This window comes from Eumetopias jubatus, unplaced genomic scaffold (genome assembly GCF_037043125.1).
Source record: "Eumetopias jubatus isolate StellerSeaLion01/CBP00866 unplaced genomic scaffold, mEumJub1_p1.0 scaffold_14, whole genome shotgun sequence".
Taxonomy (NCBI): domain Eukaryota; kingdom Metazoa; phylum Chordata; class Mammalia; order Carnivora; family Otariidae; genus Eumetopias; species Eumetopias jubatus.
The window spans coordinates 71,428,171-71,451,671 of NW_028274820.1; the positions used below are offsets into that span (position 1 = coordinate 71,428,171).

General features: G+C 41.3%; 1 protein-coding gene across 8 annotated transcripts in view; it reads right to left on the reverse strand.

Annotated features, from left to right (window-relative positions):
• DOCK4 (dedicator of cytokinesis 4) overlaps positions 1 to 23,501 on the reverse strand; it is a 421,803-nt gene that overhangs the window by 153,245 nt on the left and 245,057 nt on the right. For 7 of the 8 annotated variants that reach the window (XM_088018529.1, XM_028104818.2, XM_088018530.1 and 4 more), the window contains exons 13-15: positions 14,237 to 14,362; positions 5,409 to 5,533; positions 4,409 to 4,571 (exon numbers count right to left, since the gene is read on the reverse strand). In XM_088018529.1, the coding sequence (XP_087874655.1) occupies positions 4,409 to 4,571; positions 5,409 to 5,533; positions 14,237 to 14,362 (414 nt within the window). Of the gene's footprint in view, positions 1 to 4,408; positions 4,572 to 5,408; positions 5,534 to 12,893; positions 13,064 to 14,236; positions 14,363 to 23,501 lie in introns of those variants that run through there. The other variant, XM_028104821.2, reaches the window with a different exon arrangement.

The window sequence follows — 23,501 nt, forward strand, 5'->3', positions numbered from 1 at the left end:
TTTGGGAGGGTAACAAAATTTCGTGAATGAATAAAATTAGCAAAGGTAAGAAACAAAGCAATAGTTTCCCCAAATTTGTCTTTTGTTATAAAAGAAAAATAAATAGCAAAGTTTAAAGTACATGGCCTTTTGTCCTGAGCCACTAGATCAGCACCAATAAGGTGAATGGACTACGACGCCTAACATGACCCCCTTTTACTAATGAAGACCCTACGTTTATGGATTCCACCTCCTAACTTTCCAATCCATTCTTTCTAATACCCTAACTCCAACAACTGTGTCCTGGGACCTCCAATTTACTGACCCCCTCTCCATGCCCCTCTGCTCTCACTTGCCATTTCTACGCTTCATCCTTCTAATCACTTCGAATCCTCTCTAACCCGCTACCCCTCCATGCTTCTCATTATTGTAACGTTAACATTGTACTGGGCAGAAACCCAACTTGCACCTTAGTCTACACGTGCACCATACTAATCTCACTTTAATTATGCACATTAACCACACATGGGCCCTGAGCTGGGCAAATCTGCCACATTTTTCTAACCAGCTCACCTTTCCACTTTTCCAGATAGGAATTTCATCCATCCCCTTCCCTTCTCAAGCCGCCAATACCTCAGCATGTCCCTTACTCTCAGCAGATGCGCAGAGGGCTCCCACACGCTCCGCCCATTACCCCACCTGCATGGGCCCTCCTGCACTATGCCTGAACCGTCCGCTTAACCCAGAGAACTGGACCCCATGCTTCCCTTCCTCAAGGGCACTGCTCCTACATTTGACCCCTCTTTCTTCTACATCATCAGCTTGTCCTCTCTACCAAATCATTTGCACCAAACATGTTTTAGAACTCCATCTTAAAAAAGGAAAAAAACCCTCCCGTGACCCACCATTCCATTAGAGTTACTATCCCATTTCTCTGCTCTTTTGTATTCTTTAGAGCAAAGTTTCTGGAAAGATCTGTCTGTACTACTGCCTGCCCTTCCCTTCCTCCACCTCACTCTTGGACTCACTCGCGCCAGGTTTCCATCACCACAAATCCACTAAAACCACTTGTTAGGTTCAATGACTTCCATGATGCCAAACTAGGTGATAATCTTTCCTCCTGTCCTCCACTTATTTATCACTGGCACCGGACATAGCAGATCAATCCTCTCTTGAAAATCTTTCTTCTGTTAACTTCCTGGATTCTCCTTCTACCTCACTGGCTATTCCTTCTTAATTTCCTTAATGGCTTCTTCTCATTCTCCTCAGATCTCAATGTGAAAGTATACCAGAGAGCCGTTCTTGGACTTCCCTTTGCTACCTAAACTTACTGTTTAGAAATCGCATCCGGTGCCATGGCTCTGAAAATCATGGGCATCGGTGATATGCTGGAGCTGGCTGGTAGTGCCTCGCAAGAGTTGACACTGTGCATCTTTTCCCAACTCCAAGTTCAGTGACAGTCATGTTGGTAGCTTGGATTTGGCCATGGTGGGAATATTTACTCGATGGAAATCAGCAAATCCTATAATTCAGGGCTCCCCTCTCCCCCAGCTCAAGTTGTGGTTATTAAATATTTACAGCACAGCACTGAACCGTATGTCCTCCTTCTCAAGCTTAAGTCTCCAGCTTGGATTGCATTGAACTGTCTATTTGACATCTTGAATGTCTAAGAGACTTCTCAGATTTCACACGCAATGTTTGGTTTTTGCTCTTCAAAAATTTGATTTTTCATGTTGCCCTCTCTCAGGCCAAAATCTTGGGGGTCATCCTTGACTTTTCTCCTTCCTTCATACCTAGTCTACCAATAAATCTGTGAAAAAGAACTGACCTACTACCATTCTAATGCAAACCATTTTAACCTCTTACTTGGAGGACTGCTAAAGCCTCTTGAATGGTCTTTCTGTTCCCACCTACAACCTATCATACAAAAGCGGCCAGCCTCTTCTTTAAATCTAAATCCTCTAAGGGCGCTCCTTGCTCCAAACAAAGTCTGAAGTCTTCCCCATGACTTACAAGACAACATGGGATATCTGGTTCCCTTGCTACATCTCTGGCCTCATCTCCAAACTCTCTCAGCTGCTCCTTCTGACCTCCTTGATATTCCTCAAAACTGCCAAGCATGTTTCAAGCTTAAGTGTTTTATATTTACTGTTCTCTCTGCCTGTTAATAGTCTTTTCCCAGATACCCAAAGGCTCATGCCTTTCTTTCAGCTTGTTGCTGATACATCTCATTATCAGAGAGCTTCTTTGTAAAATAGCAACACAGCACCATCACTTTCCAGCACCTAATCCCAATTTAATCTTCTTTACAGCACTTATCACGGCCTGATATAGTATGTACTTATTTGCTCAGATATTGTCTGTCTTCCCTTTCTAGCACAAAAGCCCTATGAGAGGAGATATTCAGTTGTGTTCACTCGTGTATCTCCAATACCCAGTAAAGTCCTTGACACACAGCAAGTGTTCAGTAAACATGTGTTTCATGAACAAAAGATACTTCTTGAATAAATATATGTACACAGGGGCGCCTGGGTGGCTCAGTCGGTTAAGCATCTGCCTTTGGCTCAGGTCAGGATCTCAGGGTCCTGGGATCGAGCCCCATGTCGTCAGGCTCCCTGCTCAGTGGGGAGTCTGCTGCTCCGTCTCCCTCTGCACCACCCACCCCCACCGCCGCTCATGCTCTGTCTCTCGCTTTCTCGCTCTCAAATAAGTAAAATCTTTAAATACATATAATATAGGGCGCCTGGGTGGCTCAGTCAGTTAAGCGACTGCCTCGGCTCAGGTCATGATCCTGGAGTCCCGGGATCGAGTCCTGCATCGGGCTCCCTGCTAGGCGGGGAGTCTGCTCCTCCCTCAGACCCTCACCCCTCTCGTGCTCTCTATTTCTATCTCATTCTCTCCCTCTAGAATAAATAAAATCTTTTTAAAAAATAAATACATATAATATATATACATATACACAGAGAAATACTTGGGAGCTCGTGTGATAAAGTAACTGCTCTGATTATTCAGTTTATGGGCTCATGGAGATTTCTCTTCTTTATGCTTGTGCTGTTTCTTCTGAATTTTGACAACGAATATTCAAAAAACAAACTAACACCGTGAACAAGGTTCGAAATACAAGGACAGGAGGACAGAGATCTAATAGGTTTTACTGAAAATAGCCTTTTTTTCCCTTTTCCAAGTTCTAAGTTAGAACAAATTTCTCCAAATGTTCTTTCTCCCTTTTCTCTCATTTCATCTTTGTCTCTTTTTTGTACCTTAAAGCTCAAAGCTCGTATGAGCTCGACTGAGAATTTGTAACAAAGATTGGGGAAGGAATGCTATAGCACCGTTCCAAGTGCTCTACGTGTTGCCACTCGTAGTCTTTTCCACGACACTCCTCTGGGCATTTGGAAGAACGGTAAGACCTTGCTAGTCATCGCCCTACATTCTGAAACATCCAGCGAGGCATCATTACTGGAGCTCCCTGAGCCAATTCCAAAACATGCATCCCCGCAACAGACAGTCCTCTCTCTGAATCCTGGGTGAATGACACAGCACTTGGGCGAGGGCACCGCCTGTCTATGGGCACTGCCCCCATTCTTCCCAGATTAGAGAGAAGTCAGCCGTTTCTCCAGTAACGTGATTCCTCTGCGCCTCTCGTTTGTTCCCGAAGCAAGCACTTCTGGTAGTGTCTAAGATACACGTCAGGGACACAGGGATGCCAGAAGATGGGAGTGAGGACTTGAGAGGTTGGTCAAGGGTGCAAAAGAATTAAAAGAGAGATGTCAAGAAATGAAAATTTTAGGGACAGTGATGTTTATATGGGCAAATCCTTTATCATCTCTACATCTTGGGATTTTTTTAGTTCTGTAAAATGAAGCAATTATTTCGCATCATCTCTAAGGCCTATTCGACTGATAATTACTTGGCACGGTGATGCAGACATATGCAAATCAGATATAAATCTGAGCCAATCAGAGGCTTTCCTAGGGACTTCACAGGCCCAGGAAAGTCCTCGTGGTTTCCCTGGAACTGCCTGAGAGCTGGGTGAGCTCTTGGCTGGAGAGCAGCAGATGGGTCAGGACTGCCTAAGCCCCCTGAGCCAGACAAGTTGTTAATGCTGTGTGTCTCCCCTTTCTGTCTAATCTTTCTAGACTATGAAAGTGATAAACTCATTTTTTATGAAAACAATCAATCTAAGGAGAACCCTGTAGACTTCCGTATGTATTGTTTCCCTCCTTCTCCTTCCTGTATGTTTCCACAGAGGTTATTGGTTCTTTAAGAAGAAGTGAGTCCACTCACCTCTCAGGACCCCACTGACCCTCATTCCTCCCTCTTGCGGGTCTCTGCTTTGTCACCCTTTCTGCAGATTAGCCCTACTGTCACCACAGCTCAGCAAGCACCTTACCAGAGCACAACAAAGCCAACCCCAAGAAACACTTACTGGAACAATGCCGAAATTCAAAGCGGATGTGCGCGCCCCTGAATTTATCCACAGGAATAGGAAGTTTGAGCAGTTCGGACCACCTGGGACTGTTGTTATGATAAAGCACAAAGGAGTGGTACTCACTAGCTGGCGGCTCTCCAGAGCCGAAGGAGATAAAATCCTAACAAAGGAAACATGCAGGTTAAAGACAGCCTCGTTTAGCGATTATCTGAAAAACAGCAGAGCAATTGTTTTGCTCTATCTGCCTGCTCTCCAAACTGCACTTCATGGAGAACAGCCTCCCCCGTCCTTTGCAGTGCTGTTTTGCACCTGCTTCTGCCAGTGGCCGCGTCTGTTTAATGCTGACGCACATCTCCCAGGGCCTCCTGTGCCGAGGTTGGACCTCGGGGACAAGCACGAGACGGGCAACGGCATGCCCAGTTTGGAGTTCACCTACGCGGTGAAGTCCTCAGGCTGCTGCTGTCACAAGCCTCTTCTGTGCCTCCCTGGGAAATGCAGGAAGCTGCGAGGCTCGCACGAACAACTTCTCGCATAAAGGAACCTGCTATCACCGCCCCAATCAGTAATAGCCCACTCCGCATGGCCTATTTTGATCAAAATGAAAATACATGGGACTAAATGTGGCAGTTTTTATTTTTTTTATTATTATTATTTTTAACCAGTCGCCAAAGACAAAGTGTTCACCTCCAAAACTAAGATAGATGAAAGGGGGAGAATGGAATGACAATAAAAATGCTACATTTAAGGAAGAGCTGCTGTGAGGAAATTCCTGCCACAATTCATGAGACAAGCCGACTGTAAAACCTTCTTGTTTCTCTACTTTCTTTTCTGGAAGGTATTTCAATGATTAAAAAAAGGAAAGAAAACTATACAGGGGTGGAGGAGAAAAATATGATCGAAAAGACTGCAAGTACAGAAATTAACTGATCACATTAAAGGTGAACCCAAAATGATGACACGGGATCGTTTTAGCAGAAAGTACCCAGTATTCACATACCTTTAAGATCTGGCCACTGTTCTCCACAATGAACATGGTCACTTCCACGTTTCTGGCCACGCTCTTCCCTCCTTTCTCAAATTCGCCCCTTTCCATAGTGATGTATAAATCATTTCTCATTTCACCTAGTAGGAAAATTAAAACCATGTTTATATATATTTATGTGTGTATGTGTGTGTGTATAAAACTAGGAAGTGTAATAAAGTACACTATCAAGAAAAACCTTAGTTCATAAAATGTACCATTATAGCATACATATAAAAGTAAAAATACTATATTTACACTTTTATATAAGGGTTCCCACCCTCACTGCCAATATCCAAGAGAAGTGAAGACCAGCCTCTGCTGGTCTGAATTTGCAATACCGAAAATGTACAGTTAGGAGGTGAATATGGGGATTGAGTAGGAAGGTGTTGTCAAGTTTCACCATTTTTCAATATTTCCCTCATTTCATTTATGAGGTGTGATTACAAAATGACAGCCTAGCAGGGTGGCTCAAAGAAGCCAGTCTTAATACTTTATAGACACAACACTTAGAGTAGAAGAAATACCCAAGTGCAATAAAATGACAGGACTGCAAAGGGTAGAGTTACAATTTAAATCTTTTCCCAAAATTCATGGACAAAATGATCTCACTGCTGGAAGAATCCAGGTTAGTGCTTTATGAACACAGATGTAGAATAATTCAGTTAGGCAGACAAGCTTGGCTGCAAATTCCTTACCATCAAGCTATAAAACAAATAAGATTCAAACTGACATATTCTATGAACACATATGCCATTTATTTTTTCTCCATTAGCGATTTATAAAACTTATTGCCCCAAGAAAAAAGAGAAATTTGATGCCAATGAGCAAACTTAGGCAAACAGCCTGAAAGCATGCTTTTACCTCTCCTATAAGAATTAAGAGTAAGTGGTGAGTGAATAGGGAAGTGAGAAAGAAGTAAACAGACTGTTACCAGAAAGTTTTTGAAGATAAATACTGGTAAGGTTGGCAGAGTTGAATTCACTTTTACTTAACAGAGCTTTCAAACATTAGAAGAATCACCGTCAATACTCTTTTTTTTTTCTCTAATAAAAAAACCTCTCCACAAAAAAAGCGCAGATCGCTAGAAGGAACAATAACCATACAAATAAGACCACGACTGGGAGATTTAGAAAACTTCCTGACCAAAGTGTGTACAAGAAAGTACCCCAGCTTTCAAAACCATGGGGGAATACCAGTGTGACTGGTCACCTTCCTCCACGAAGACCAACTTTTGATGATGGCATCATTTACGAATGACCTGAGCTGACCAGGAAACAGATGGGCCATAAAAGAGAGAAAATGAGTAAGTTCCAAAAAGGATGAAATTACTATATGTATTCATTACCATACACATACACATCTTTAATATAAGTGCATTTTAACAATTTAACAATCCCATTACAGAATGAATAGTACATTCACAGACTCTGTCCTCTGACTCAACCAATTACAACCAAATCAAAATAGGCCTGGTATTGCTAATGGTCTGCACACGTGCGATTTCAACAATATGTCTGGGAGGAAATTCTTGACAATAGTTTCCCCACTAACAGATTCGGCAGATAAAAAAGCAACACTCAAATCAAGGTAGCTGAGAGCAAGAGAGGTCTGTTAACAATAGTAAAATTCCTTTGCTTCTTGGAGTAGGTGACACATAATGAGTAGCTCTGCTTACAAATAGACCACAACATACACTGATTAATGGGAAGTGTAGCTACAGGGGTTTCTACCTTAGGAAGTTTTCATAATGAGTCATTAGCTAGTCCAAACCACATGGGGATTAATTGTCCTGCAGAATGAGGAATGTTTCTTGCGGAGGGGCTTTCCACTCTCATCTGCTGGAAGGAATGGCAACTCTGACTTTCGCAAAGGCAAGAGGGGATGAGGGAGGCTTGCAAGCTGACCAGTTTTGCCCACGCTGTAGGCCAGGCCTGAAGGAGGAAGAGGGGCAGTGGGGAGAAGTGTATAGCCGGTGCTAGGAAATTCTGTCTCCACGTGGTCATGCCGCAAATATATTTTGAGTACCCACTATGTGCCAGATAATATTCTAGGCCAGGTAGACCAGGTAGACCCCACTGTGAACAAAGCAAAGCAAAAATCCTTTTCCCACAGAGCTGAGATTCTAGGAACGGGGAGGTCTTTAATAAAGAAGTCAAATATATAGCATGTTGAATAATAATAGGAAGTGCTGGGATAAGAGTAAGGCCGAGAAGGGGCCAGAGAGAGTGACGGATGGGGGCCGAGGGGGTGTTATATGAAGAAAAGACCTCACGGAGGAGATGAGAGATCTGAGGAAGGGAGGATATATTTTGATCAAGGAGCAAGGCTGAAAATGGCATTAGCTTCCCAAATCAATCCACAAAGCCTGTTTCGCTCACACCACAGCTGGACTCTTCTGAATTCAGAAGAGATTGTAAGTTCAAATAAGCCTGAAGGATACAGAGTTACAGCACGACTGGAATAAAAGATCTGGATTCAAGTCTCTCTCTCTCTCTCTCTACTGTCTGCACTGTGTGATTGGAGTCTAGAGAGGGCAATATAAACCTCCAGGCCTCACATTTCTGTGTTATTAAAATGGAGGTGGGGTAAAGGCAGAGGCAGGGGTAAGAGAGATGGTCGGAGGGACAAGACTACTTTTTCATGTTATGCTGTGTCTGTGACTTAGAGAAGAACTTCTGAAATATCCACATTCGTAAATAAGAGCCCCTTATGCACACGCTCTCCTTTTCTGGTCTTTAACAGACACTATCCCTGCAACCCCTTTCTCTCTTGCAAACCTTTTAGACTCAAGTAAGACTTCTCTGAAAAGAGAACACACGACAAGGAGAACATTTCTCCTGGGTGACATTCTACACGCGTCTCCCCAGGAATTCTGCAGCTGCCGTGGTCCAGTACTGCGAGGTACCGCATCTCGCCAAAACATGCAGCAGGCTAAAGTTGAAACATGTGCAAATTAAAATCAATACACTTGAGGTCAGCTCTGGGGAAAACTAATAAGCTCAAATGGTGTTAAGAAAGCATCTTGGGTAATTAAGAGAGAAACCATAAAGTGGGTATGAAATGGAGTCATAGCACTAGTGTGAAAAGCTATTTTCCTGACAAGGTTTATTAACACCTTGCACCTCTCAAATTTAATACTCTGTAAATTTGATGTGCATAACACTTTCTTCTGTTCAGCAGGCCCACTGGCTTTGCACTTGTGAAAGGCTTCTGAAAATATCACTGTAGACAGAAAAAAATGTAAGGTCACAACAATGGGAACAAATTCAGAAGAGTTCAGCGACTGCAGTCAAATGGGGTCGATTTATGGCTTGACCTCAGTAGCCAAGAGGTTTCCGTCAGTAGCTGAAAACCGTGATCTTTGATTCTGTGCTATGAACAGAATAATCAAGTGACTTAATCTGTGCTGGATATTTGTTAATATTTGTGGAACTGGAAAAAAAAAGTTTCTGTCCCTTAGTCAAAAACAAATCAACATATGTCTAAGACTAAGAACTTAAATTATGCTAATGATGAGGACAGTAGTAGCAGATAGATGGTAGTTAGGGACTTTGCCAGGCACTATAAAGACAACAGCTCATTAAATTCTCACATCGAAGTTTTAAGAAGGCCCTGTTATTTCCATTTTATTGATAATAAGACCGATTTGTAGAGATTAAGAAATGTGTCCAACATATTATCAGCTTATATTAAAATAAAATCACATTTTTTTAGTATGAAAAAATGTAATTCAACAGGGTGAGAATGGCCATCAAATAAGTGCAGTTCAGCTTTCTTCACCACATCAGTGCCGTGAGCAAGGAAGGTATGAGTCCTTCTCTCTTCTGCACTGGTTGGCCCAGGCCTGAAGTACCGATTTTAGTTCTAGAGACCATCTTTACTGGACCAGGACAGACATGAGCAGTATCACCCAGATCGTAAATGATATGGGGAAAGGACTCAGAACTCATCAGAGGAATGAGGGTGACAACAGAGTTAACTGAATTTAAAAACGTTGAGGTTTCAAGCAGAAAAACTCAACCCAATGGGTAGAAGGTAGAGAGAAACTTGACAGAGGTCATTCTGAGATATGATGTGTTCTCGGTCATTATCAATATTTAAGTATGTGCCAGAAAACCATCACCAGGAACCTGAGGAAGGAATTCATGCACTGGACACACAGGCTGGGCTGCATGGCCCTTCATGTGTGCGGCAGGCAGAATAAGGACACCCCCTGCACTCCCAAAAGATGTCCAGGTCCTAATCCTGGGAACCTGGCAATATGTTACCTTACACAGCAAAAGGGACTTTGGGGCTATGATTAATTAAGTAAGGATCTTGAAATGGGGAGATTCTCTTGGATTATCAGGATAGGTTCGATATAATTACAAGGGGGGAGAGGGAGGCAGGAGGACCAGAATCAGAGAAAGGGGATGTGATGAGGAAAGCAGACATTGGAATGATGTGGGGCCGTGAGCCAAGGAGTGTGGGCAGTCTCCAGAAGCTGGATAAGGCAAGGAACTGAATTTCTCTTAGAGTCATCAGAAAAAATGCAGCCCCGTTGATAGGGCTTGCTTTTAGCCCAGTAAGACCTGTATACATTTTTGATCTCCAGAACTGGAAGATAGTATTTTTGTGGTGTTTTCAGCCATCCCATCTGTAGTGATCTGTAACAGCAACTTTAAGAAGCTAATACAATATGCCATCCATTCCCAAGATTCTATCACTTCATGATACGTTCATGGGTGGGGGGTGGGACAGGGACAGACCACAGGTAACTGGAAATCAAAGCAGACCACAGAAAGGAAACATTTATGGGTAGGTTGAAAACTGAACTTTGGAGTTCTCACATAGAGTGCACTTCTGTGAAATGTTTTCTCTGCTTTTTTTTGTTGTTGTTATTCTCATTTTTGTTTTACTTTAGGAGAGTATTATGAGATATTGAACTTTTGGGGGGCATAGCTTTTTGAGTTTTGCTTATGCCTCTTAAGCAAACAATGGCAAACACTACAATAGCACCCATGATAGGCCTGCCAGTCCTGTCTTGACTCCTGTCAAGACAGGAATAGGGATGGGCTGTGGCTCTCTGATGTCTATCACACTCCAGGATGAGGAATGGACCTCTGGTAGGGCCAGCTGGAGAAAGTCCTACACCCTTGAGTAATGGGGTCTGTAACTTCAACATTTTGGAGGCACTAGCCCCTCCCCCATTCTGATTTGGGGCTGGAATCCCACCTCAGCATAACATGGAGGATCCTCAGCCTCCACCTCTCTTGGATCACTGTGGTATTCATTGGCTGAAAGACTATGACCCCCACCCCTAGCATGATCGTGGGGTTCAGGTCTCAGCCAAGTGGTTACACGTATATGACATGGAGGCCCAGTGACTCGGACTGAGGGGTGGTGAGGTTTGATTTAGGATGTATTTTTAAGGAAGATCAAATCATATCATACTGGCTTCCACCTGCTTTTACCCAAAGAAGGCTTATCTCAGGCAATTCCATCTGCTGATATGCATGTCTCTGTCAGTGACTGATAAAGAATAATAATATACTTAAAAGAAAAAAAACTGCATATCTTCTTAAACATGAGACAAACATATGTACAACATTTCTCTTACCCTAGCCTGTAAATCATTATCTAATCAACTTTGACCACAGAGAAATTTGACTTATGTGAATCATCACCTAACAACGAAAGAAAAAAGAGGCTTACTCTGAATGACGCTTGAAGAATAAACTTAAGTAAATCTTGAGAACACTGTCAAAGCTACTTCCACGGGCAGCCACTTGAAACATGGGCTCTGCTGACTGTTTTCAGCGTGAGCCTCTAGCCTCCAAATCTCAACCCCTCCCTCCTCCAACACTCCACAACTTTTACTTAATTCCTTTCAGAGTTAGGAGCTTCACAGTCTTTCCTCCTAGGAAAGACTGAATGTACCGGAAGGAATTAATTAGGGGTTTCCCAAGAAAGAATGACAGTTTGACTAGTTGATACATGGGAACAAGCCTCCAAGGGAACAGGGCACAAATGGGGAAGATAAAGTAGGAAGGCAATGATTAAAGCAAAGACCATTTTGCCTAGAAAGAACCATTAAAGTCAGAATGAGAATGGACCTTCAGGGTGGGAGAGGGCTCCGCCTGACCTCCCATGACATTCCGGACACATCAGCCAGCTTTGCTCCAAAATGTCTGGTGGATGGAAACTTCGTGCTTCCCGATATACAGTACGGTCTGTTAAGACATTTAGAAGCAGGCTGTCCAATACCGTAACCAGTGCCACATGTGGCAAGTGAGTACTTGAAATGGGACTTGGCTGAAAAGAGACATGCTGTAAATGGACAACACTCCCCAGCCTTCAAGGATGGAGGTGAAAAAAAGAGAGTATACAATAAATCATTAAGAATTTTTTACATGAATTATCTACTGAAATGATACCATTTTGGATGTAGTGGGTTAAATAAAATACATTATTAAAATTAATCTCAACTCCTTCTTCTCACTCTTTTGAAAGTGGCTACTAGAAAAGTTAAAATTACATTTGTGGCTCTCATTACATTTCCACCGGAGAGCACGGACTGAAATATTTTTGCTGCCCTCCCCATCATGGGCTCAGAGAGCAGACGATGGAACTTTCGGCAGAGTTATGTGGTTTGTAGGCAGCAGTGATGGAGCTTCAAAAGAAAGTGACTTATCCTCTTTGAAAATTAGGCACTCTAAGAAACAAAGTGCTGGATGACCGACCCTTAGCAACAGGGAAGGGTCATGGTAGCTGGAAAGCGTGTGGCCAGATCACCTCTCCTCACACTAGGTGACATCTCAGACACGTGCCCCTACAGCTGCCAGACCAAGGGGAGAGTTTCTGTTTCTGTGTTTTTCCCATTCCAAAAAGAGTCTGGCACAGATTCCATGCTATCATGCTCAACAGGAGTTTTGTGTATGCTCCTGTCAGTGTCAAGACCACAGAAAACTCCTTCTACGGGGACGCGGCAGCTGTGTTGATGAATCTGTCCCCTTGGTCCAAGCACAACCCTCACCTGTCCAGATCCCTATCCGAACACAAATCAACTCTGAAGGATGAGTCTAGAAAGTGAAAAGAAAAAACCATGCCAGCAGACGGTCAGGGCACTACTGGCCTCAGAAATGTGCCCATACATTTTCTCATTGAAGAATTCCGCTCAAGTTTTCATTAGAGCCACCAGTGAGAATTAACTGACAAGTCAACATTCTGAAAATAAAGGGAAACAGAACAATGAACATATGTTTGCCAATGGAAAAAAATTCCACTGAGTTTAAAGTTGCTTTCAGCTGTTTATGTAAATACACATGTCTTTCCCTTCTTCCTCTAATTTGGAAGATTAAGAAGCCACACAAGAAAAAGGAGAAGAGAAAAAGAAGCAAGAGCTTTAAAATAATCTCTTGGCATCCCCAGCACTGCGGACTTGTGTCTGGGAGGACTGATTTCCTGGGCAGAGCAAACCTCGCCGCTGTAATGTGGTGCAGCCGGGGGGACAGATGCGAGCCTTCTTCCACACAAAGTTCATTTCCATCATTAAAGCCAGACAGAAGTGGCATGAGCACAGCACATCCCAGACAATTATTCAGCTGGTGAAGTGTCATGTGGCTTTATGTTTCTCCACTTCTCAATGATACTGCCCAGAGACCAAGCTGAGGAATTCTTCCAGCAGCTGTCTGCATTCTGTTTGGAAATATGTTTTTTATATTAGATTTACCCATCAATTTGCTTCCCAGTGGCATGAAATTTTTTCTTTGTTACAAAGGAAATACCAGTTATTTATAGCAACTGAAGGAAATAATGAAGAGAGTCGCTGAGTAACAGGCCACCAAGTAAACAGTTCTATAAACAGTCATTTTCAACAACAGTAGCATTAGATGCTCAGGCACAGCGGGTGCCCAGGCCAGGTCAGGTCATTTCAGGAAATTTCCAGGCTCTCCCTGAGCCCTCCCTGCACGAACAGATTTGCATAAAGAGATCCTGAGATGCTGCAACAGGGCAATGCTGGTCACTTTGTGCATCCCATCAGGTCTTCATCCGCAGCAGTCTTACCATCCCTCTCACACTTGTGCCGGGAGCCCTGTCAGATGCAACGTTCCCGCGCTTGCTTGCACACACGGGATTTAAACAGAGATTTACCTGATCTCCTTTCTAAAAATACTGTCCACAATTTCAGAGTATTTCAGTTGGTCTACTTTTCTCCTGGTTGTAGAAGGTGGGATGTGGGGCACTGAGAAAAGCTACTACCTGGCATTTACTTGAACAGTGTGATTCTCATGAATTGCCACCTTCCCTACTTAGAAACAGACACTTTTTTTGAGTCCTTTTAGGTTGTGAAAAGAGACGTGAATAGATCTCAAACAGAACTAGGAAGGGTGTAGAAATACATATGGTATTTGCATATGGCTGCTTATTTACATATACATATCTTGGTAGAAAAATCCTCCAAGAAGGGCGAACTGCTGCTCAGTAATTATTCTTATCAAAACCTGTAAGGATTTCCCCTAAGTGACTTCATCAACATTTTCCATCAAAGGGTAAAATATTTTCTGGATCCTACCCCGGTTTCCCTTCTTATCATGGTCATAAAGGAAGCGGCATGGCCCTCCAAGTTACCCACCCTATTATAACCAAAATGTAAAGATATTTTTAAGAAACTTTTGCTTATTTATTATCATATACCTCATTTCCTTCTTTAGCATGGTCCGTTTGAACTCTTCAAACCTGACAATTTGAAAAATTTCTCAAGTGTCAAAAATAGACATAATACCCATATGTCAACCTTTGGTCCATCCCAAGTCACTTACCAGGCATAATAATATTAGAAAAACCCAACTTCCTCGTTATAGACACTCCGTGAGAAAATACTGATGAGTATTCTCTTCTGATTTGTTCAATGTCTCCATGTAATAGCTGTAGGGAAACTGCTAAACCTAAAATAAATGAGAGATACCAGAGTAAAAAATAGAAGGACAGAAATAGCATGAATGGAAATCTGAACTTGCTTCAACAAGCCCACAACTATAATAGCATTGTTTTAAATGAAAGGTTACTATGCAGACAAAAATCCAAACAATCTATAGGAATCGTTTCTAGAAAACATTTTTCCAACTTGACTACCTGAGTTTTCCTGTGTTTAAGGAGGTTCATAGCGAGTGAACAAAACTTGAGCAGAACACTAAAAAGAGGAAGTCCGGTTTCTAGCCCCTACAACCTCTTCTCCAGCCCCTCCCCCGCCAGACGGAGATGTCCCTGCACAGACATTCACGCCAGCAACTGTCCATGGCTACCTGTCCCTAGAGGTCCTTGAACTCTATAAGACCTATGAATACTTACTAAACACCATAAAGGTAGACAGAAATATAAAGTCATATAATTACTCAAGGATTTTAGGGATATTCACAGACATTTTCTTAAAACTTAAGCAAAAGGAGCACCTGGCTGGGTTAAGTGTTCACTCTCGGTTTTGGCTCAGGTCGTGATCTCAGGGTCGTGCCAATGAGCCCTGCGTAAGGCTCCACGCTCGGCTTGGGATTTTCTCACTCTCTCTCTCTCTCTCTCTCTGCCCTTCCTCCTGCTCATGCACACCCTCTCTTGTCTCTCAGATAAATAAATAAATAAATCTATCTTTAAAAACTTAAGTAACAAAAGTGATTATAACAAAACCAAGATTCTATTAATATTATGTGCGTTAGAAACTCCTAATGGTATTATTTTCTACTGAGAAGAATTTAGCAGGACAAATAGAAGGATATTTAGTAAAATTACCTTTTTTCTTAACCCCAATTATAGTGACATTACTAGAGTGTACATTTTTCCTCTCTTTTCCCCCCAAATCTCAGGCAAGAACTACAGAAATTAATGCCATCTTGTGACTACGTTTGTATATTTCTGAGATGCTACTTCTCTTTCTGCTTTTTAATTCCCTCTTGTTTTTCTTCTATTATTTTAAACAAGAAACAACAACAACAACAAAAGGAATGGAAAAAAGTCCATTACTTACATTAGTGATAGAAAATGAAGCCGATCAAAGCAGACTTATTTTTAAAACTTCCAGTCATCATTAAATTGAACTCAATTTTTTAAATTTATTTTCTTATTTGTTTTTAATTTAAATTTTAGGTAGTTAACATACAGTGCAATATTGGTTTCTGGAGTAGAATTCAGTGGTTCATCACTTACATATAACACCCAGGGCTCATCACAACAAGTGCCTTCCTTAATCCCCATCCCCCATCTAGCCCATCCCCCACCCCCCCACCCCCACCCCTCCATCAACCTTCAGTTTGTTCTCTATCATTAAGAGTCTCTTCTGGCTTGTTTCCCTCTCTTCCTTTTTTTCTTTTTCCCTTTCCCATATGTTCATCTGTTTTCTTTCTTAAACTCCACACATGAGTGAGATCATGGTATTTGTCTTTCTCTGACTTATTTCACTCAGCATAATACACTCTAGCTCCATCCATGTCATTGCAAATGGCAAGATTTCATTCTCTTTGATGGCTGAGGAATATTCATTGTATATCAATATACAACACCTTCTTTACCCATTTATCAATGAACATTTTGGGTCTTTCCATAGTTTGGGTATTACTGATAATGCTGCTATAAACATCGGGGTGCATGCATTCCTTTGAATCTGTATTTCTGTACCCTTTGAGTAAATACCTAGTATGAACTCAATTTTAAAATGTATTTGGATGGTGGACTCAAGAGGATGATAAATCTGTGCTCCAAAGATTCTCTACCTATATCATGACTTACCATGTGCAAGTTATTCCCCATTCATAATTTATTGTACTACAAAGCTATCTCAAACATGAACCATAAGAATGACAACAATCATGCTCGAATAAAAAAGAAATGCAAAGATTATTTAGCACACATCTACATAAGGATCTTCCTTTGGTTCTCCCTCAACAGTATGAACAGTATGAACAAACAACAAAAGCAGTGTCTTGTTAGTTTGTTTGCTTGGTGTTCGATGAAGTGGTTAAAACATCAGGAAAATTTGTTTGGAAAAAAAAAAAAGCATTAGGCTCAGAGAGAAGATGGAGCCTTTCCTGGGGCTCAAATCTGACCTAGATGGGGCATACCCAAGGGTCAAGGACTAAAGAAATGAAGAACAGGGCAGGACTGCATCATCATGTCCTCACACTTTTTGGTGTGTGGGTCCTAAAGAATTTAGGCTAGGTTAAATCTGGCAAGTACTCAGGAACTTTAATTAAATGTTCATTCCATTTTTACCTACCTGTCCTTCATCCCCCTCCCTGCCCCCACTCCATTTGAGTTGGGTGACTGAAGGCAGCAGAATGGAGGTGCATCTGTCCCCCAATATCCACAAGGAATGACAGAGGGGAGTATAAATGGTCTGGATGGTTGGACGGTGAAACAGTCAGTGCAGCTTTGGGATACTTCTATGTCGTGCTATTGGTTCCTTTTAAAACCCAGAGGCAGGAGGATGAAGACAAACTAACATGTGTTATAATCCATCTGTCCCAGCAGCTATTTCTTCCTGACTCACGCTCTCCCACTACCCCCACCTCATTACTGGTGTTTCTGTTCTCTTCCCGCTTCGGTCCTCTTGCCTTCAAAATACTCACCCACACCATCACCATCACCACTAACATCATCAGGAGCTGATATTTGTGAATAGCTGCGTGTGCCAGACACGCTACATAAGAACAGTCCCTCCCGCTGGGAAGAACACTGTTCAAATCTGGGGTACCAGAAACAATGCTTTCAAATAGAGAATCAGATGGATTTAACAAAATTCTTGAGGTCCTGTAAATTCTTTTGCAAGTGAAGATCAATTTACTAGGACTTCTCATCAAAGGATCCGATCAGAGACACTGGCAACATTATGTAGCACGTGTAAAGGAAGAAAAGAACTGAAAAGTAAATGAAAAGCAAAGACATCATGCTATTAGGGGTAGGGGCTGGAAGATGGTAAAGTGACTAGTATTCTGGTTTTGCCCTATCGGAGCCAGAATTCATTTACCCATTAGTGATTTTTTTTTTTTTAACGTGAGCTGAATACCTAACAAAGGATAAAATAATGAAAAAAAGAAAAGCATTCAGTCAGAGACAGTGCTTAAGAAAATCCAAGATAGAAAAACAATATGTATTAGGGAAGGATATATGTAAACATGAAAAGAGAAATACATCAATGTACTCTAAACAGTAAGTGCCATAGAGATTAGAGAATGCAAAAGGATAGAGAGGACCCAATTAGGGGAAAACAGGGAGGAGCCAGCTAGTAGATAAGTGAAGGAAATGAGGAAATGACAGGGGGATATCAGACAAAATACTATTGAGGGGGGGAACATTGCATTTAAGAGTTGAATGTATCCTAAAATTTGGTTAGAAGGTTCGGCAGTTTTCATTCTGGAGGTTTAGAAGATATAGATTAAAGCCCTAGGTGTAATGATTTCATTTGTCTTGCTGAGTGATACCAGTTTGGAGGAGAGGAAAAGGTACTGCCATTTTGAGGTGACTCAATTTCTTCAAACTAAAGAGCTCACAGATAGTCAAGAATTGGAAAGGCCAACTGAACTGTGGGCTTCACCACAATTTACTTGGCTCTTCCTAAATTATCAACTCAGTTTCCATTTAAAGAAAGAAAGAAAGAAAGAGAGAGAGAGAAAGAAAGAGAGAGAGAGAAAGAGAGAAAGAGAGAAAGAGAGAAAGAGAGAAAGAGAGAAAGAAAGAAAGAAAGAAAGAAAGAAAGAAAGAAAGAAAGAAAGAAAGAAAGAAAAAGAAAGAAAGAAAGAAAGAAAGAAAAGGAAAAAAAAAACCTCCCTCAACACTCAACATGCAACATTCAAGAGTGGTGTACTTTTTCTTTTTTTTTTTTAAGATTTTATTTATTTATTTGACAGAGAGAGACACAGTGAGAGAGGGAACACAAGCAGGGGGAGTGGGAGAGGGAGAAGCAGGCTCCCCGCGGAGCAGGGATCCCTGGGACCATGACCTGAGCTGAAGGCAGACGCTTAACGACTGAGCCACCCAGGCGCCCCAAGAGTGGTGTACTTTCAATAAAAGAAAGAAAAAAACATGATATAGTGTGAGTCCACAGGCACTAAACAACAAAGAGCCATTGCAATACTACTTATTTTTCAATCAGGGAAACTCCTGATCCTATTTTTATTGTGGCCCTTAATTACCATGACAAAAACCAACAGGTTGGGTACAACAGTCACCAGAACAACAAGAAATAATGCATTAAGATGAGGAAACTACTCATCACTACTAAGGAGAGACTAATCAAACAGTTACCCATTCCAATTAACTGAGAATTAGCCCTGTCCTTTCAGGAATGGTCATTTATGACACAGGGTATGTTCTCAGAGCAGTATTTTTGTTTCTATTCCTTTCCTTGTCAGCCGACTTCTCTGTCCTCACCTTACCTGCTATCTCTGGGGCTGGGACTTCTAACTAAAATTTTATGTGTTGTACACCTGAAACTAATATAACGTGGTATATCAACTATACTCAAAAGTGTTTAATTTAAAAAAATACAATTTTATTTTTACACTGAGGGAATTTGAAAGTTCAGGGAAGTTTTTTTTTTGGAAAAAACAGGCATTTATGACAACCAATAAGCTGAAGAATTAGGTTAGATTTTTAATTTCACAAAATATATCAATCATGTTTTACAATCACTTTTTCTCAGTCCTTAATCTAAGTACCAAAAATGAAACTGCTAAGGGAGAACTGTTCCTCTTTTTAAAAGAAACAATCATTAAACTGAATGTTTTTATCTGCCTTGATGTTTAAGAGCCAATTACAATGATTTGATATCTAATTTTAAACAAAGCATAGACATTGATTAATCTTGAGACTGTCACAAAATAATGTATTTTTCACGATGAAGCTCCGCCTACAGAGCAGAGGTACAGGAAAGAAAGGCTTCGTATCTGTTAAATCAAACATGGTTGATTATTTGGTAGCTCCCATTTCATAGGAATTGAAGTTAACTCACTCCATAAGATGGCTCCTTATAAATTCATGAAGTTCTGCACTTTTATATAAAAAATGCCAAGCACAGCATGATTTATAAGTAGCAGGCAAAATTAATTTTAGACTAGATCAGCCTTTTTGCCACCAATGAACCAAATAACATGTAGCTGTGAATGTAGAGCAATGCAAGAATTAAAAAATGACAAATATAAGTGATAAATACAAGTAGGCAATGTGCACAGACATATGGGAAGATGGGAAAATTCCTAATTGTACAGGGGAAGCCAGAAAAATAAACAGGACTCATGGAGGCCATAATTAATTACTCTTATTCTAAACACAACAGTAAGTCAAAGGAGAATTTTAAATAAAGGAACCACAATCCAATTTGTGTTTTACAAGAGTCTTCTTAGTGTTATTTGGCAAATGGGACTGGGTAGATAGAGTGGAACTGATGAGCACAATTAAAGGATACTAGAGACACAAAGGCAGGAAATAATGGAGGCCATGCTGATATGGTTACAACAGAGATGGGGAAAAGTGGTAAAAAAGCTACATATTGGCATACAAGAAGTCATGTCTTTATGGAATATTCGATGTGGGGGAGTGAAAGAAAACAAGGAATCATGGAAGTCTCCTGAGTGTCTGACCTGAGAAACCGCAGAAAATGTGGCTGTGTAGAGTTGAGATTAGTTAAGAAAACAAAGGAGAAGAAACAGCCATCTATACAGCCTTTTATAGGTGTATAATTGACCTTTAATGGTGTTATGTTTTGTAAGATTTTATTTATTCGTTAGAGGGCGAGAGAGAGACAGAGAGAGAGAGCACAAGCAGGGGGAGTGGCAGGCAGAAGGAGAAGCAGGCTCCCTGCGGAGCAGAGAGCCAGCTGTGGGGCTCGATCCCAGGACCCTGGGATCATGACCTGAACCGAAGGCAGACGCTTAAAGACTGAGCCACCCAGGCGCCCCTAGCGGTGTTATTTTTCATGAGGATTTAGATTATGGTCTGGGTCACTTGCTTTCAGCCTGAAGAACTTTAGTACTTCTTTTTTTTTTTTTCCAAAGATTTTATTTATTTATTTGAGAGAGACAGAGAATGAGAGATAGAGAGCACGAGAGGGAAAAGGGTCAGAGGGAGAAGCAGACTCCCCACTGAGCAGGGAGCCCGATGTGGGACTCGATCCCGGGACTCCAGGATCATGACCTGAGCCGAAGGCAGTCGCTTAACCAACTGCGCCACCCAGGAGCCCAAGAACTTTAGCACTTCTTGCAAAGCAGATTTGTGTGCAAAAAATTCTTTGTTTTTTGCTTTTCTTTATTTTGCCTAGAATTTTGAAAGATAGTTTTTTGTTGTTTTTTTTTTTTTGCTGGATCGAAGATTCTTGATTGACACTTTGGTGGGGCTTTTTTGTTTGTTTTTTTGTTTTTTAAAACGTTCAGCGCCTTGATTATGTCATCACTGCCTTCTGACCTCCACTCTATTTTATGAGAAGTCAGGTATTTATTTCCCAGGGGTTCCCCTGTGTATGATGAGCAATTTTTCTCTTGCTGCTTTCAAAAATTCTGTGTCTTTCAGCATTTTTACTATGATGTGTTTGGGTGTGGATCTCTTCCTGCTTATCATACTTGATGTCGCTGGGCTCCTTGGATGTGCAGATTAATGTTTTCCATCAAATTTGGGAAGTTTTCTGCCAGTATGTCTCCAAATATTTTTCCTACTCTTTTCTTTCTCTCCTCTCCTACTCCCATTTTGTATATGTTGGTGCACTTGATGGTGTATTTTTCTGAGGTTCTGTTCATTTTTCCTCATTCTTAAAAAAAACAAAACAAAACAAAACAAAACAAACAAAAAAAAGGCACTTTTCCAAAGTCTCCACTTTCAAGAATTCCCACAGGCTTAAATTTCCCCATACTCTGTTTTGAATAAAGTCATTTCCTTTCAGGACAGCTTTTGAATCTTCTCTCCTTATGAACTGCCTCTTCCCCCCCCTCCCCGGGACGTATCTTTGATCCATTACTCCAGAGTTGGAGGTGGGTACAGTGGTCCATTCTTTAGAGTGACACGTCTGCCTCATGGGCAAGGTACCAGGCTGGGGCAGTAATCTCTGGTTTTTTCAATTGCCTCTCTTTGTGTGGCACCTCCATCCAATGAGCAAGCTGGGGCAAGCGCAATTGATGCTCCAATATTCTTGGCCTGCTGCATCTCAGGAAGAGCCACTGTCCTATGAGTGGGGGTAGGGTAGAAGAAGGGAGAGCCCCCCTACCTCTCAGCCACTTTTGCCAGAAATGTAGCCTCTGCAACTCAGAGCTAAGGGAGATGAAAAATGCTGGGAGTCTTTACTTCTTAAATCAGACATGGTATCCCATGACTGAGAGCTCAGGGAATGAGTCTCATCTTCTTGGTCACATGTGCCTGGAGTAGAACATCCATCATACTGAGCAGGGGCAGGTGAGAAGGAGCAAATGGGTTGTGGCACAGCTGTCACCAGCTCTCTCTACTCTTATCAAGATTTAGTCTGACTCCTGAATAAGTATCTTTTTATATACTGTATGCTCTTAGAAAAATGTTCAGATCTTATATAAATATACGATCGTTACCAGTTATAGCTTTCAGTTTGGAGTGCATCTATGCAGCTCCTCAGGCTGCTCTTCTGCAGTAAAACTCTAAAAACACTATTTCTTTCTTTTTTTAAAGATTTATTTATTTTAGAGAGAGAAAGAGAGAGAGCAGGTGGGGGAGGGGCAGAGGGATAGAATCTTCAAGCGGAATCCCTGCTGAGTACAGAGACTGACATGGGGCTCAATCTCATGATCGTGACCTGAGCCAAAAACCAACAGTTGGACACTTAACTGACTGAGCCACCCAGGCGCCCCTAAAAACTATTTCTCGATAGTATTTGAATACTTTGTGTTTGGGAGGTAGGGGCAAAGGGTAAAACATAATTGCTAGGACTTCTAAACTTGAAGTACAAAATCACTAACATCATGAGGTAGCAGCAAAACTTGCAAAAGATGGTATTATTAGATTCTTTCATAAAATCATCTTCAGTAAAATGTGCTTTTAAAATAAATACACTAGAAGCATTTATCTAATATGGGTCCAACTCCAAGCCAGAGAGAACTTTCAGGGGTAGATCCTGGCTGCATCAAGTAGTAAAACCCTGGTGGGATTATGGGAGGTATTTACAAAGAGATGTCAGAGACAGGATCTCAAAGAGGAGGAAAGAAAGGAAGCCAAATGTCTAGCAGGAGCACTGTCAAGTGAGATAGCACTGTTGGAAAATGAGTCAATGAAGCAAAAGTCAGAAGCACTAGGAAGATACTAGAGCGTCAAAATGAGCCAGATTAGATAAAGAACTAAAATGGGAGCTGTGACAGCACTAGAAACCTCCTGAATGGTTAATTACATGATGGAGGGGCCTAGTTGCTTAAATATCTGTCCAACAGGACCAGATTACCCAAACAACAACTGTTCTTTAACACTGTCTCCATCTTGAAAATCTAGACAGTATATTATTAATGTTGCCAATGCTCAAATTTGGGGATGTAGCTCTTCTTTCAGATATACTTTCAAAGCCAACTTACAGAAAAAAAAAAAAAAAGATAAAGTAAAAGAAAGTCACTCTCGTTTCTTAATAGTCACACCTCTATTTCTGACTTTCAAACAGTATTATTCAGTTTGTGAATGTGCCTATCCCTGACTGTTTCTTTAAATCACCTTAACTAGTAGAGGATGTGATTTTGACACCACTGAGGATAATCAAAGGGTCTGACTCTATACTCATCTTCTGAAGATCATTTTCCTGAGATTTCTGAATAGGTAACCCTATCGATTGGGATGCCTATGGTCTATCATGTAAAAGGTATGATAAGTATGCACAAATACTCTTGTAATTATAACTTCTAGTCCACAGATCTGCTATTTCAAAGTTTTGGGAAGACTTTAATGCTTTCTTTAAAGAAGTGGTTAGCCGATGGCTAAGAGTTACAGCAAAAATAAGATTGAAGGAATACCTAAGTTATGGAACATCAAACTAAAAGACAGAAGAGACATCTGAAACTGTTTACTTTCAGTGAGTCGTAACCAGAAAAGAAATTTACTGACCAGGAATGA